Source organism: Pavona decussata, unplaced genomic scaffold (assembly GCF_977016875.1).
Source record: "Pavona decussata unplaced genomic scaffold, jaPavDecu1.1 SCAFFOLD_102, whole genome shotgun sequence".
NCBI lineage: Eukaryota > Metazoa > Cnidaria > Anthozoa > Scleractinia > Agariciidae > Pavona > Pavona decussata.
In genome coordinates this window covers 6,858,094-6,873,563 of record NW_028145517.1, presented here as the reverse complement: position 1 = coordinate 6,873,563, position 15,470 = coordinate 6,858,094, and the positions used below count along the sequence as shown (strand labels likewise).

Sequence of the window (15,470 nt, the reverse complement as noted above, 5' to 3'; positions counted from 1 at the left end):
TTCATAAAAAAAAAGAAACTTCACTGAATGAAAAAATATCACATTGATCTCAAAACAGACCACTGAATTATTCCGTCTATCGGTATATGGAAAATTGGGTCAGTTTGACGTGTATAAGCAAGTTTGTGCCGCTTTTATTTTCCACAACAAAATTAAACTCGTCTGGTTCTTAAATGAAGATTTACAAGCCGTAGATTAATAGCTGAAATATTTAGATTATTAAGCTAAATGCATGAGCTAAAAATTCTAGCTTATTTTCTGTGAATTAACTGACTACGAAATGTCTGAAATCTGGAAATGTTGGGAAAATTTTCATGTTAAACTAAAACAAGTGACCAGTCATGCAAGTTTATGAGTTTCTCTGATTTGTGCTGATCAATTTTCCTTTCAGTTTTGCGAGACAATATACCTTTTCGGATTTTAGCGGCAATGTATTTTTCCCTTTGAATTCCAAATGATCAGGGACACTACCTCTAGCTACAACACTGTGTATATAAGAGTTTTGGAAGAGAGGTATACATATGCATTACCGACGTTTTCTGCTTCTGGCCAAGAACGAAAACAGTTTCACACATAGTTTAGATTTAACAAAAATCTGGATTAAAAAAAAAATTGGTATATCTGTCAGTCACACGCTTAAGAAAATGAGTGTTGTTGTTTTATTTCATTTTAATTTCTCGCTGTCCGTTTCACAGGGACACTCAACTGTTCTTTACAAACATGTCTGTTCGAAAGGCGCAAATTGTCCACTCAGAAGTGAATTTAAATTCCGTTTAAAAGCTATCATTTTTAGCGAAATGGAGCCACAAACTTTCCTAACACTTGAAAAGTTTGTTTTCTGAAGGGTAAATTTGTCGTTGTAAGGCCAGGTAGTATTTTCGAAAAGCCAACTGATTAGCTCAGAAATTAGGACAATAAGATTCAGCAATGACTGCATTAGCCTTATTTACTCTATAGCTTTATATAAATTCCTTTTTCAGTGCATATAGGTGTTTCATATATATAAATTTTGACGCTCATAAAGCTTGTCTTATTTCATTTTATTTCATATTTTCTTCCACATCTAATTTTATATGTCCTGGGGGAGGGTAAGCTGTCTGTATCCTTAATTTCATCGGCGCTGTTTTTGTTGTTAAAAGACGATTACGATCTTTAGAGCTCCTTGAAAAAAACTGAAGCTAGTAGTCTCTAAGAATTTCAAAAATTCGGAGCACTTGAAAGTCGATAAATAGAACAAGATAAAGGATTTGTTCAAACTTAACAAATGAGTGCGAGTACCAAAAAAATATACCGACCTGTCCTTCGTTCCATCTGCTTGTCGCCCATACAGTCGATGCCTAAGTAAACAACTTCAACAAAACACTCTATTGCACAATAAAACGGAGCGAACGGAATATAACAGAAATTCTCTCAAATTGTGTAAAATGCACGATCTCCAGCCCAGATCTGTTGGTATTTTTTCGCACTCCATTTTTTGAAGACATTTGTATCAAAGATAACACGGTCCTACGTTGAGTGGCGATAAAGTCAGGCGATATAGCTTCCAGTGTTTTTGTCTAATCCGAGAGCGTGTTTTTCCCTGAGGCAAATATGAGCATTAATATTTGAAAACTGGTGAAGAAGATTTTAATGGTTGCCTAGCGAATCATTAACTGAATTATCTTACTGACGGTAAGCAAATATATGCCGTGATAAAAGCCTTCTGCTAAGTACAAAATTTGCGTGGCAATGCTATTTTTCGGCCCTCAGGAATAACAGGAATAACGCATTTTTCGTGGTCAGTACAGTTTGCATACGTGAGAGGGGGGTAATTATAATCCCTCATGAAAGAAGGTATATGCTGCGATGCTCAGGCCTTGTGTGTCGAAACAGGGTTATTTGGCCTTCTGTTCTGGTTCATTGTTGATAATTGCGCCTGAGAAATGAAAAATATTTTAGGAACTATGGATTCCATATCGTTCCTTAAAATCATGATAAGTTTTGGACTGCTGATCTGAGAACCCAGATGTGACGAAGCTCTGAAAGGCACACTTCCCCAAGGTCATGATGAGTTACCCCCCTCCCCCCCCGCCCAACCTCCCCATCTACAGCCCACTCACTTTCCCTGTAGAAACTTCACAAAGATTTACACCATCTCATGTTTAAAATTACCATGGCGCGCCGCAAAGTCTGTGTTGCTTTTCTTCTTACTAAGAAGGCAATTAACTGATGAAGCATGATATAGCCAAAGCTATTATATTTTTCTATAAATGTTAAGGAAAGACGATGCCCGCAGCTGAAACACGCCGCGCAGAGGAACTGCGTTTTCTGCTTAAAACTGTACATCAAAACTGCGGAAAAGCTGGTGCAGTGCAATGCCGCTATCTCAAATCAGGGTAGAGCTTCGATAAAGGGATCTCGATATGACGGCAAACAGTGTCAAAGTTACACGAATGCATAACATTAATAAAACCTTCCTCTCCCATTAAGGCGCTTCAGGGATAATGCTGGACAAAATTTTACAAAACACATTAAGAATCCGAGCTGGCAGGGGGCGGACCAGATGGCTATTTACAAACTTGGCTGAGAGACTACAGAGAAACAACGCACAGCGACCGGGGCGGGGCTCGAAAATGCGATCCCCACTCGGGGACCAATCCGAATAAGATGTTTACGCTTGTAACTTACAGTCTTTCACCGGTTGTTCAAAGAGCAGATAACCTAATCCAGTAGATAAATCACTATCCAGCGGATAATATACTCCAAGTAATCACATTTTTCTGGCGGGGCCGCGATTTGTCCGCCCGATAAAGTTGTTGTTATTACGCGTGTATGCAGAAAATGAGTCCAACAAACGGTTATTGTTTCAAGTCTTTAACCATGATTATTAAACTTTGTTAGAACTTTTCGTTCAGTTTCTTCCTGCCAGTGTGCTCAAGTAAAACCAATGGACCAGATTGTAAACTACAAGTGTAAACGTTTTATTAAATTTACTATGCCCCGGGTGGTGGCTGCAATAGAGTCGTTATCTCGAACCTCGCTTATTGTACAAAGCGAGATAATCCGGGGTGAAATAACAGTGTTACACAAATGCAAAGCTGGAGACATTGGGGAGTTGGTGATAAGCGAGACTAGAGATAACGACTCCACTGCAACTACTGGTTCAGAATTGATACACTGTATATCTGTCGCCAGATGTTTGAGTTAATCACCAGCACTCGCGTGGCTGAATTAAAAATCCAGGGCACAAAAGAAATCATTTCAGCAAATACATTGTTTTTTGTCCTTTCAAGAACATATTTGAGTACAGATTAATCTGTTCGGACCCTTTAGCGGAAAATTTCAGTTGCAGAAAGTTTAAGGGAACGGAATCTTATTTCCCGAATTTTACTAGTTGTTGTTGATTTTACAAAAATTTTTCCCTATTTTTTTCGCATTGTTAACATATTGCCCCTCCGAAAACGGAAGGAATTAGTTTTTCAATGTTACGAAATTTTGAGCTGAAAACTGTAGATTTTCTTTAGTGCTACAGTGTAAATCCGAATCATTTCTGCCAAACAGATATGCACCGAAATACACCATTGGGTCGGTGCCCCTAAATATTCTCACACGAGGAGAGTAGGTTGCCCTTTTTCCGAGAACACTCGCCACCATCGATAGCTAAGTCCTAAAAACGGGATACGCATATTATTAATATACACAGCCATACAAATTATCGGCGATGTAAAGTCAGTTTTGAGTAAAATACAAACCTGGCAATCAAAAGATTATAACTTGGCTAATTTTTGTAACTGTATCAACCATCTCACAGTTCAATTCATTTATGTAAAAGCACTGTAATGATAAAGCCTTATTCTATGAGCCTATGGTTTCTCCCATGGTTTCCTCGCCACTTTCTCCGATTTTTAACAACTTTTTTTTACATGTTTGCCGTAAAGAAAACGTAAATCAATGCAAATTCGCTTCTTAGTCACCCAACCAGAAGCCAATCCAAAACTTTTCACGCGCTTTGGCGCCATTCGCACGGGCTGAATACGGGCCGCAGGTTTTTGTGCCTTGGGTGGCTTTGATTGGCCAGGTATCCCGTGGTAACTGAACCACGACCGGTTGCATTCCCTGTTTGGATCAAACCTGAGCACCAGGCTTTCCTAAGTGGAGGGGGGAGGGGGCCTGATACCCGGGCAGGGCTAATTAGGTTGCGTCCGATTGACCGTATTCCGGAATAAGCGTTATAGCTGCTAGATTTCTCCTTTTGAGTAAAGTTGGGAAGACATTTTTGCAAACTTTCGCTGATATTCCAGAAACTCCGTAAACTTCTTATGCGGAATTTCTTGTCATCATTGGATGTATTCACGCGCGCACAAGACACGAACAAGATGCTTCTGAAAGCTTGCCGCGTGTGCACGCAATGCGTTAAGATTTATGGGAAAATGTGAAATCCATAAATGCTTCCTCAAAAAAGTTTTGTCTTGTTTTTTGGTTTTTACCTCCTGCCTTGACCAAGCTAAAACACTGATATCTTTTTAATATCACAAACTTTTAATTTTCAAAAATATATACAAATCTTCATTAAAACAGTTTCTTTAAATACGCTCAAGATCTCCAAAGGTCTCGGTTATCCAATTCGGAAAGCATTCGCTTACCGCTTACAATTACGCTATACTTCAATGCAACAGCGTACAACATAAAGAACGGAGATCCATTTTTAACTAATTGAAAGTCTTACAATCTTCGGTGTTCACTGGGTCTGTGGATGAAATCCTAAAGCGTGACCATTCAAATGAAAGCTACTGAGCAGTACTTTCCTGTGGTGCTGTTTATTATGCTGTACAAGGTGGTTCTAACTTTTGAGTCTGTGGATGAAATCCTGAAGTATGACCATTCAAAAGAAAGCTACTGAGCAGTACTTTCCTGTGGTGCTGTTTATTACGCTGTACAAAGTGGTTCTAACTTTTAAGTCCGTGGATGAAATCCTAAAGTGTGACCATACAAATGAAAACTACTCAGCAGTAGCTAATGAGTTTGAGGATTTTTAGGTCACTGTTTTTCGAAGGTTTCGACGTGTACTGCAAGATTCTCTAAGAAATACAACACTGACAATAAAATAACCTTAAATAAAAGTTGTTCATCAACCCTCGACAAACTTCACACTATCTAACAGTAGAACATTTGTCTTATTCCACTCACAGCGTGATTTACAACATCACTCTCAAACAAATTAAAACATAAATGCCCTTGGCTGGCTCATTTTCTTCCCAGACTTTTTCTGCTCGCTTTCCGAAGGTTTGGGAATTGAAGAAGCCACATCTTTCGTGCTCGGCTTCGCTATATCTTCGGCAGAACCGTGCCAACTTCGGGGCTTTCTCTTCTCCGTGACCTTCAGAGAGTTCCGATCCCCCTCGTTATCCGATAAGTTCCCGCTGGGGGTTTCCTTAATACGGAGGCGTGAGATATCCGCCTGGGCCCGGGCGGGTCTTGGTTTTTCCCTGGGGCTGCTCACCCGGGTGGTTTTGGTTTTAGGTTTCATCAAACCTTTCTTGGCAGCTCGTTCGAGGACTTCTTGTGCTGTTTCTATCGGTTTCTGCGAATCATAAACGAGGAAAAGACCTATTAAAAGTGACGTTAAACGGACAAGTTTAAATCCAACACTAAATTGCATTGAAAACCGTTCGCGTGTAATTGTAACATAGCCTGCCGACAATTTTTGGCGCAACGCGGTCTCAACGTCAGGTCTTGTCATGAAAAACTTGAAACTCATTACCGCAACAAACAGTTGAGTGGAAAAAAAATACCAACACCTGTAGAGCGATTTCCCCATAAGCATTGAAAATAATTTCCGGTTTGTTTGCTCTGCTTTGCTTCGCATAGTACCCCTTGAGAAAAGGAAAGCTGATTTGATAATCAGAACTCGAGACAAAAACATGCAAGAGGTGCCAAGCGTGGGAAAATGTAAAACCAATAGAGAGATAGGCAAACGGTAAACGCCGCAGAAATGACCACCAAAACGTGCGCAAAACAAGCCACAAACTGGTTTTAAATAAAGATAAGCAGTGTCTATCTAGTAAGAACATGTTGAATGCAGAAAAAATCTTTTAACCAGTGAGATTTGAAATGCTCTTTAAAGGCTTTTGTTTTTTCGCTTACGCGTTCGCTCGATCGCAGTGTTTAAGGCAGTGCGAAATTGAGTGAAACGGATTTTATACCCGCTTCCATAATCTCAATCCGGGCTCTGACAGGTATCTTTTACTCGCACATGATATTTTTCTCGTGAGTATTTACCTGTCTCTTGAGTAGAGCTATAAACCCTCCATTCATAGCAGCTGACGGCTCAAGACTCAAATATCTTGTTTCTGGTTCTACAAGTTAAAAAAGTGTAACGATGAAGATACTTAAATGGCGCGCATATCACGTACATGTCACGGCAATTAAGACAGACACCGTCCCTAACATCTTGATAAAAGGGAGCTTAAGCAACGACGACGGCAACGGCAACGACAACGCCGCAAAAAAATAGGTGCAATGAGGAAAAACAATCGCTCTGCACGTGCGTTTTACATTTTGGTACATTTCTTTGCCGTCCTCTGCAAAACAACAACGTCAAATGACCACATTTAAGGTTTTGTGGAGAACGTCAACGGACGACGGTGAATTTTTCATTTTCTTTCTTAACTTGTAGGCCACTCCTACCAGTTTGGTTCCTGGATAGTTCGCCATTTTTGTAAAAGTTGAGCGAGTTGAAATAATCGCGAATTAGCATAAATGAAATAAAGTTATATTTTCAGGTGACGTTTTCGTTGCCGTTGCCGTCGTCGTTGCTTAAGCTCCCTAAAGTCGTGGACGATTAACGCCGCAATTCTATACGCCGTATTCTCCACTAAATTAAGGAACCCAGGCCAGCGGATTTTGTTCTTGGTTGGATATCGATTGGTTAGAGAGCAGTCAAACAATTTATTTAATTTTGTCCTTCGCTACCATTTCCTCGTCTAGGGAGCCATAACATTTTTTCCCTTGATAAGTGTATAGACACTATCTTGATGTGTACACAAATACGCTGAATTTGTGTCAGACCGGACCTTGGTAAAACGAAAAAAAAAACTGTAATCATCTCGAGCCAATCCAAACAGGCAAACAAGCTAATAAACCAATCAAAACTCAGAAGAAAGTGGCGCAATCCGTGCTCAGCGGGAAAACGTGCGCACGCTTGCTCCGTTCTGATTGGTAAAAGCAGGTCACATGATCTCAACATACGCAAAGTCGAAAATCAAGAGGCGTCTTCAAACAAACAAATCCAAGTCTGCTGTTTAAGGGCGCGGGTCAGTGTGTTGCGGTCTGTAAATGTTGCAAAAACAGGTGGAAAACTAGTCACTTTTCTCACTTCTTATGTAAGAAAGCGCATCTAACGTGTGAACATTTGTGAAACATGTCTGTTAGCCATGGAAAAAACTTATATCAAACTGGAATTTTAAGCTAAAAAATAACTCAAAGTTCAAAGAGGATTGTGATGTGAAAACAGAAAATGAATAAAACCAGAACGAGAATGGTTATTGTTGTTTTAATAGAGCCGAAATATTGCAAATTTTTTCTCATTGTAATAAACCAAAACTTGGTTTTAAAACAGCGTAAAAACAGAGTCTGCCAACTTTTTGGTGTCCGCCAACACACACGCTTGCAAGTTTCTGTCGACACCTCAACTTACCTTTATGTGTCAAAGAGATTTCATTTTCAAGAACTCCATTAGAAATCCTAGCTGCTTGTCTCAAACTCTGCGCCACTTGAGGTAAAGCTGGAGTCAGCTCGAAAAAGCTTGTCTGTTTGCTTCGCTCTTCTTGATTCATCTCCATAGCTTTTTTTACCACATCCATATTTTCGGAGTGGTGGGTGGACCGTGTGATGTATACAATGGCTTGTACTTGCGGGAATTTCATTGCATGTCTCAAAAAGCTTAAGTGTTGGAAGGCTAGTCCCTTAATCTGAAAAAAGTACATATATTTGTATTAATTGAGAAAAAAAATACATTTCAGGCGAAAATTTCTGTCAATGATGCTTCAAACAAGAAGAAAAAGAACAACAAAACTCTAACAGTGCCACAGGAAAGGAAATGAACAGACGTAAAAGTTTCATCGGCAGACTGAACATTTATTGACAACGCTCAACTAAAAGAATCTATCATAGTTAAAACAAATCTTGTTTCAGAAAAAAAGTATTTAAAATTGTAGTCATACATTTAAAAGCCACCGTTACACGTTGAAACTTTTAGCTGAAACTTGTGTGCAACGGCGAATGAGACCAGTTTCACGAAGTGGTGTTACACGGTGAAACTCTTGTTTTTTCACCACTGCGACCGTTGCGAGCCGTTGCAGAAGTAGAAAGCCGTTCTACTTTTCGTGAAACTTGTCCTCGCAATGGAAGTTCGAAAAAGTTTCACCAAACCGACCATGTTACACGGTGCAACGCCTGCTGAAACTTGTTTCGCAGCGCCGTTGCATACAAGTTTCAGCTAAAAGTTTCAACGTGTAACGGCGGCTTTAGGTCTTAAATCTCACAAAGAATTTACTGAAAACAAAGACCTTCGGGCGGTCACAGAAAACGCTTCAGCCTAACATGAACGTCTTTGACCAACCTTGCGTCACTTTCCAAAAAACACCGCTGCACTTTCAATTAAGAATTAATTTACATTGAGATCAATAGCGATAACAAAAAGAGAACCAACCTTGCTGGAGTCGGTGTTGCCGCGTGCTAGTTCTTTGATAGAGTTAGTGACACCCTCTTGTAAGATGAAGTCAACTGGGTTCACGATCCCTGACTTTGAGCAAGGAACATTAACTACAATTATTCGCACTTTCTTTAAGCGTTCGTCTGTTGGAAGAGCGTCGAGGAAGCTTTCTTCTTGTAAGACGACATCTTCACCATTCGTTAAGGTTCGTCAGGATTCGTCGTTTAATACCACAAGCTTAAACTTTTGCTTCCCTCCAAGGCGAGCTCTCAAATGTGAAATGAAATGGGGGAGGGGAAGCACCGTTGCTCTGAACCTCCTGTCCCCTCCTAGGTCGCTCCAACCTATTTGCGCTAAAAAAAAAACATCAGTGCTGCGAACGAAATTTCCTGTTTCTACTGCTTCCCGTCACCTCACAGACGACATTTTTTCGCCATTACCGTGAACTGACAACTGAGTTTTTCAGATTTGTAATGAGATGCGATGAAACGACTTTTGACATTCCGTGGTGACCCGACTATGAGCCCTCAGCCTCATTTTCATGGTAAATACACAACGACACTCTTAGCCTCCCACGCAGACGTTCTTAGGGGTTCGTCACGCGTTCCTGCCCAACGCGTGACGAACCCCTAAGAACATCTGCGTAGGAAGCTACAACACTCTGGGGTTTCGTGCTTTGACTAGACCAACCCACCCTTCCCTGGGTGACATCGCGGTGGGTACAAAATAGCCTTAAACACCTAAAACGTGCTTGATTGCTGTACAATCGAAACAAAGCTAGCATATGGCTTACTATGCGGGTTATATACATAGGGCTAAGCTAGCCCTTACGTCATCCGTATTTAATCTTGATAAACAGGTTTATCACCCAATTAAAACTTGGCTGGAAAACATGGAAATGTTGATGCACATGGTCAATCAGCAGAGTTTTGAAGCAACATTCAACTTTTCTTGTATAGTCATGGACAAGTTTCGAGAGCCATTGTGAGAGAAATTGAACAACTATTGTACCGTGAAATAGCTCTTAACCACTGTTAATAGTGACGCTATGTTTTCAGCAAAAAGAAATCTGTTTAAAAGGATACTCCTCGCTGACATTCTCTCCAACTTGTCCTCTATCTGTTCATAACTGTCATGCATTACACCATAAGCAAAGACTTTTCTGTCAGGATGAATTAGCGAAGACAGGTGGGCTGTCATGTTCCCTGAAAATATCACAACAAAAAGAGACGGTTCTGTCAACAAGAGTCACTTGTATGAGGGACAATTCAAATGATCACCAACCTTTGGGCCATGAAATGTGGTTGTAATAACAGGGTGCTTGGATTAACGAAGTTAAAAAACCAACTTAAGGAAATAACTGCACTTTCAATTCGTTTAGGGCACAAAAAAGTAGTTGTAATAATGAGGGGGTCAAGACTCATATTAACAAGGTGGTCGTAAGGCGGGGACATATAACTTACTTAATCTTGGATCCAGTCTCACAGACCTACCCGACTCTGCATGTGTTTGAATCACGTCATCTCCTTCACCCAAAAACGCCTTCACATCAGCTCCTGGTATAAGTTGCACAGTTTTCTCTTTCTGTGAGGCAAACTCCAAAACAATGGAATTAAAAACCTCTGCAGCAGCTATAGTTGACTTGTCCTATGGAAAACAAGAGAACCACACAACCAGGGCTTTCATTAACATTTTGCACAGTCGGGCAAGAGGTTTTTGAAAAAGTTGGTTGAGGCATTAAAAGCAGCTGGACAAAAATGTGTTCACAGACAGCCAATTTGCCCGATGCCCAGCCTTGCATAGCATATTAGTTTGATGATCACAGGAGGAAGTTGATCTGAAGGTTGGTGATCCTGGCCTAGCCTCTGCTGTTTCTTTCAATGAGACACTTTGTCTCAAATTCACTCGTGCATATAAATAGTATCAAATAACCATTTGGGAGACCTTACAGACACAAGGGGCATAATCCTACAATGGACTAGCAAACTACCATCATATCCAGGCTGGGAGCGGAGGGGAGGGGGGGGGGGGCACCCATGTGTGACCTCTTTATCTTTTCTTTTACAATATCATTGACCAGAAAGTCATTCAAAGCCACACTTGCAGTGAAAGGGTAAACTATTTTGAAACTTAAGACCATCCTCAATTATCCCTTTGTCGGCACCTCCCCTACATGTATACAACACTTGGGTGTGGCAACCAAGCCATTCTAAACAAATGAACAAAAAAAAAAAACCTCAAAATTTTCAAAACAAGAAATAAAACTATAATTGTATCTTTGTGGCTCTCACTTCTTATCATACATGATGTCAATTCAGAGAATTTTGAGGTTGGATATGCACTGTTAGGGAAATGGAGCTACACTCCTCAATTATTCCCAAAAACCAGGCTTACAAAAGCAGTGGAAATTTAATCCTACAATAAAAGTAAGTATAAAATCAAACAAGCATCAAACCTGAATGGAGAGCTTGCCATCTAACACCAAATCATGCTCATAAAGGTTAAACTTTATCGTGGGAGAAAACACAAATAAATTATCAAAATGCTGATCCTTCATAAAAGTGCGTCCATTAACAGCACTGTACTCATCATCCTCCGACGACGGCAAGCTATCCTCCATTAGAAACCCCTCACTTGTTAGCGTCTCGAGCACATCACCATAAGTTGCTTTCCATGTGTTTACCCTTGCATACACAGGCTGTTGCGCTGCATACTGGAGTTTATCTTGTTCTTCTTTGGGAAGTAAAGCCTCCACACTAATTGCACAGTCTCTAATCCTGCTACGCGCAAGAGCTGCACGAAGTTTGATCCTGTGTGACACCATAGCCTGCTGAATTTCTAGGATGTGTGGAATGGTGTTCTCTTTGTTTATTATCTCAATCTTTTTATTTTTGAACCGTTCATTTCCAAAGTAAAATCCATTCTGCTGGTAGTCAAGCAGCATCACCATAACACGATGCTTGTGATATGCCTCTAACTACAAGAGAGTTGACCAAAATTACAAAAAAAGGCTGAGCTTGATTGGTGAATTATTTATAAAAATTTGTTTTTTTCATTATCAATAAAGAGAAGACAACAGTTGCTAGCCTTTAAATAAGATATTAATTGGCACACTTCAGGGGTTTCATTAAGTTTTGAAGTAGGGGGGCACCTGCAGGAGAGTAGCTGGGCAGAAAATTACACTTGAAGTGAATTTCTTTATGTTCAGCTTGAAAGTAGGCAGGTACTGACTCTTGTGTATCCTGGTACTGGTACCCGGGTCCCGCCTTCTAATGAGAACCCTGACACTTAAAATATCATTTCCTGACAAGACAAGGATGTGACATGGCCTAACAAATAGGGTTGGTCAGGGGCACTTCAAGTCCTACTTCTCATTTTTATGGGGGTGGGGTCAATTTACATGTAGGCCTATTGGGGGTAGTGGGTCGAAGATAGAGGTTTGGCACAAAAGAAAAATCTCCAGATTGCAAAACTCCAGAGATCGACATCTCTGTAGTGTCCCAAATTAGCACTGCTGTGGTAAAGACATAGACAGTTAGGCCACATTCCATTTGTCAGAACTGGCTTGGCCAGACTGGCCAGTTTGTAAAATTAATGGAATGCTCCAATTCGGAGGTTAGGTTTTATGGTCATCACTTAAATTTCTTCAAAATGACGCATACTACAGTTTCATACTGATTATCTTTCAAGATTTTGCAGCAACATCCCGTCAAAATGACCCATTCGATTTACAGACTAACCGGTGTGGCAGGCCAGTTCTGGCAAATGGAAACACTCTTAAAGTGCCTATGAAGGAAAAAATATTTTTCGTATTTTTGAAGCTTGTTGTGTCCTGATTACAAAATGACAAAAGAAATTTGACAAAATCAACTAAAACCGACATTTTTTGCCCTCCAAAGAACCTCAAAATTCCTAAATCGTGTCCTGTGGACTGGGAACGAGTCTTTGCTCAGGACAATGCTGATGACGCAGGAAATGCCTCAAGGAGTTGGTTACTCCTCACTTCTGAAGTATTTCCTATGACTCACAGCTTTGTCATACGATCGCTTTGGCCGGGCGCAAGATGGAGACACTTTTAGGCGCCAAATTTAAGACTTTTGGTTTGATTTGTTCTGCGCTGTGAATGATTTACCCGCTAAAACCTACATATCAAGAACCAGAAAATAATAAACTGTCATATTAGAACGAGAAATGTTTTACTTCATAGGCACTTTGACTAAAAAAAAAAATTTTTAGAGGAAAAAAATAACAATACTGTGAAGTTTCTGAGTTTTTCAGCTTTTACATCTTACAGAGAAAGCTTTTTTGGTAGTGTGAGACTACAAGTGAGAAATGAGACATGCAGACAATGAAACAGCTGGATGTAAGCTTGCAAGTATATCTGCATGTAACAGTTATTGACCCTGATCAGGTCACAGGGGGTAGTACAATAATTTTTTTTTTTATTTATAACCTCCGCAAAGTGTCAAGAATATGCCAACTGCAATACGTTTTGTTTGTTTTTCAAAAGAGAATTTTCCTTTAGGGCATTTAGAGTGTCATGATAATTTTGCCCTAAATTATTAAAAATTTTCTTTTACCTGGCAAACCACAAGCTTAGTAAGTTTTTATTACGGTGTGAGACCAGTGTCAAGAAATAAACATGCAAATGAAGTAAGAAAATGAAATATGATCTGATGAAAAATAAATGTTAATTCACCACAGCAGTGCACCTGCAGGAAAAATTAAAAAGCAAGCTCTGAGAATTCTAATTTTTATATTACAGATCCTAAAATTTAATACTTTTTCTTTACAAACAAAAATAATTTATTTATTATTGAAAAACAAATTCATATGAATTTCTGGCTTACCTTAAAATAACTTGAGAAAAAGTAACTATCTAGTAAGACGTCTTCTAATACGGACTCATCTGAAATTGCAAAAAGAAGAAAACTTAAGTTGGTTATTTTTTTTAAGGACACCTACACGCGGACACAAGTTTGACAATACACCTATGCATATCACGCCAATAAAAAATGGGGCCCAAGAGGATAAAGACTTTTTTCTTTTAATTTCATGCAAAGAAAGTTACATCGTTCTAATTAAGCTTGCACGTAATGAAAGTAAGCCTACTATTTACACAGTACATTCGAAGCTAATAGCGAGACGGTATAGAATAGCAGCGAAAAATATATGCGACAGTCAAAACTTTGGCAGACCACAAGACCGAGCTAAAAAGCTGACTAATATATATTTATAAACAACTCTTGGATTGGCCAGTAGCCTTGGTTTTGTTCTTCCACGTTTAAAGAACCAAAATGGGGTGTTTACACAGTCCGACATTAAAATCATGAAAGAATCCCATAGGAAAAATTTGTTAGAATACCATGGTTGAAACAATGATTTTTACAAAAGATGTTTAGTCTGTATTTTGCTCTATTTTCTAAACGTACCATTAACTCTCGGCTTGAAACCTATCTCCAGGTTACTGAGGTATTTCGGTGAAGGTTAAGCTGTCTGAAAATTCTTATACCAACTGGACTAAACGTTGCCATGGCGTTCAGAAATGAACAAGAAATTTGTTCTTCCGCTATGTTGATGGACCAAAACTTTTCAATAAATCGTTATGGATCTAAATAAGCTACCAGACGTAAACGTGCAGTCATTAAAAGCTAAAAACAATTCAGAACGTTAGCATATATACTGTGAGCACTCACATCGCTTCGCTCCAAAGGCTAAACTGTAAGCCCTTCGTCGTTCTAAATCTTCATCAAAAGTTGGAAGCTGCGATGCAGGGATTTGCCCTTTCAAGTGACGATAAATCTCCGCTGATTTCTCGTAGATGGAGTGACTGAAGGTGTCTCGCTTCTTTCTTGCAGATATCGCGGTTTCGCTCTGGCTAATCCGTGCGTTCGACACTGCATTCGCACGCTGCTTCAAGTCTTTCGAAGCATCGAAACTACTTGTGGATTTTTTCGCCTTGCCCGGCGAAACGCCGTCTCCTTTCTTTAGCATTGTACGCGTAGGTTACAAGACAAGTAACTGACCGCTTGACCTCTAAAATTGTAAATGTTTTGGCGAGAGGTTTCGCGCTCAATGAAATGTAATGCTTCGCATCACCAGGGTTCATTACTAAACAATCTCTTACGTCACAATGGCAAATCAAAAAAACAATCGTTTACACACTGGGCCAATCCGTTCAACTTGGTGTTTTTCGTACGTGCCGAACGATATAATTTAACAGCGGGATGCCGTGTAAAAGGTCACAGGAAAAAATCCAGCCACACAGTCCCTCTAAAAATGCACAGCGAAGCGCGAAGCCGGAAAAAATGCATCGGTCAATCACGACCAGCAGTACCCATCACCCCCCGAGTTTAGTGGCCCCGGACGGGCATTAGCCTACCCCAGGGCATTCGACGGCCTTGAGCACCCTCACTTCCTTTAAATGATAAGTTCACTAGCAAAGAGAATAAATTCTTGATTATCTACGCCTAATAAGACAGAAATGAGATGGCAAATCCACAGAACAAACTCTCGTTTAAATGGTCACATATTCTGTAAGTATTTCACACCACCTTGCTCAGGATAGCTCAGTTTCAAAAGCTCTGGATTTCATGCGTCAATCCACTCTGTAGCACGGGAAGTGCTGCTCAGTAACTCAGCACTGGTAGAAAATCATACTTGTATCGCATTAAAGGGGTTGGACTCGAGCTTCCCTCAAGTTTTCATAGTTACCTACCACCCATGGAGTGAGGAATTTGATCTTTGTTTGGGATGAATGGGGAATTGGAACCGGATT

The 15,470-nt window shown here is 40.0% G+C and overlaps 1 protein-coding gene across 1 annotated transcript; it reads right to left on the bottom strand.

Annotated features, from left to right (window-relative positions):
- Positions 1-4,497: 4,497 nt before the first annotated feature.
- Positions 4,498-14,816, bottom strand: LOC146471975 (putative methyltransferase NSUN7). The gene is made up of 9 exons (XM_085120535.1): positions 14,389-14,816; positions 13,543-13,601; positions 11,148-11,669; positions 10,186-10,339; positions 9,778-9,897; positions 8,690-8,880; positions 7,676-7,949; positions 6,259-6,335; positions 4,498-5,560 (listed from the first exon to the last, which is right to left on the bottom strand). Exons 1-9 carry the CDS (start codon positions 14,684-14,686, stop codon positions 5,198-5,200), a joined length of 2,058 nt encoding a protein of 685 aa, XP_084976661.1. The 5' UTR covers positions 14,687-14,816; the 3' UTR covers positions 4,498-5,197.
- Positions 14,817-15,470: the final 654 nt, after the last annotated feature.

Coding starts and splice junctions, on each gene's coding strand:
- LOC146471975 (XM_085120535.1), bottom strand. CDS start 14,686: ATGCTAAAGAAAGGAGACGGCGTTTCGCCGGGCAAGGCGAAAAAATCC. Junction 6,336..7,675: donor AATCTCTTTGACACATAAAG/GTAAGTTGAGGT, acceptor TTTAACTTGTAG/AACCAGAAACAAGATATTTG. Junction 5,561..6,258: donor TAGCTCTACTCAAGAGACAG/GTAAATACTCAC, acceptor TATGATTCGCAG/AAACCGATAGAAACAGCACA.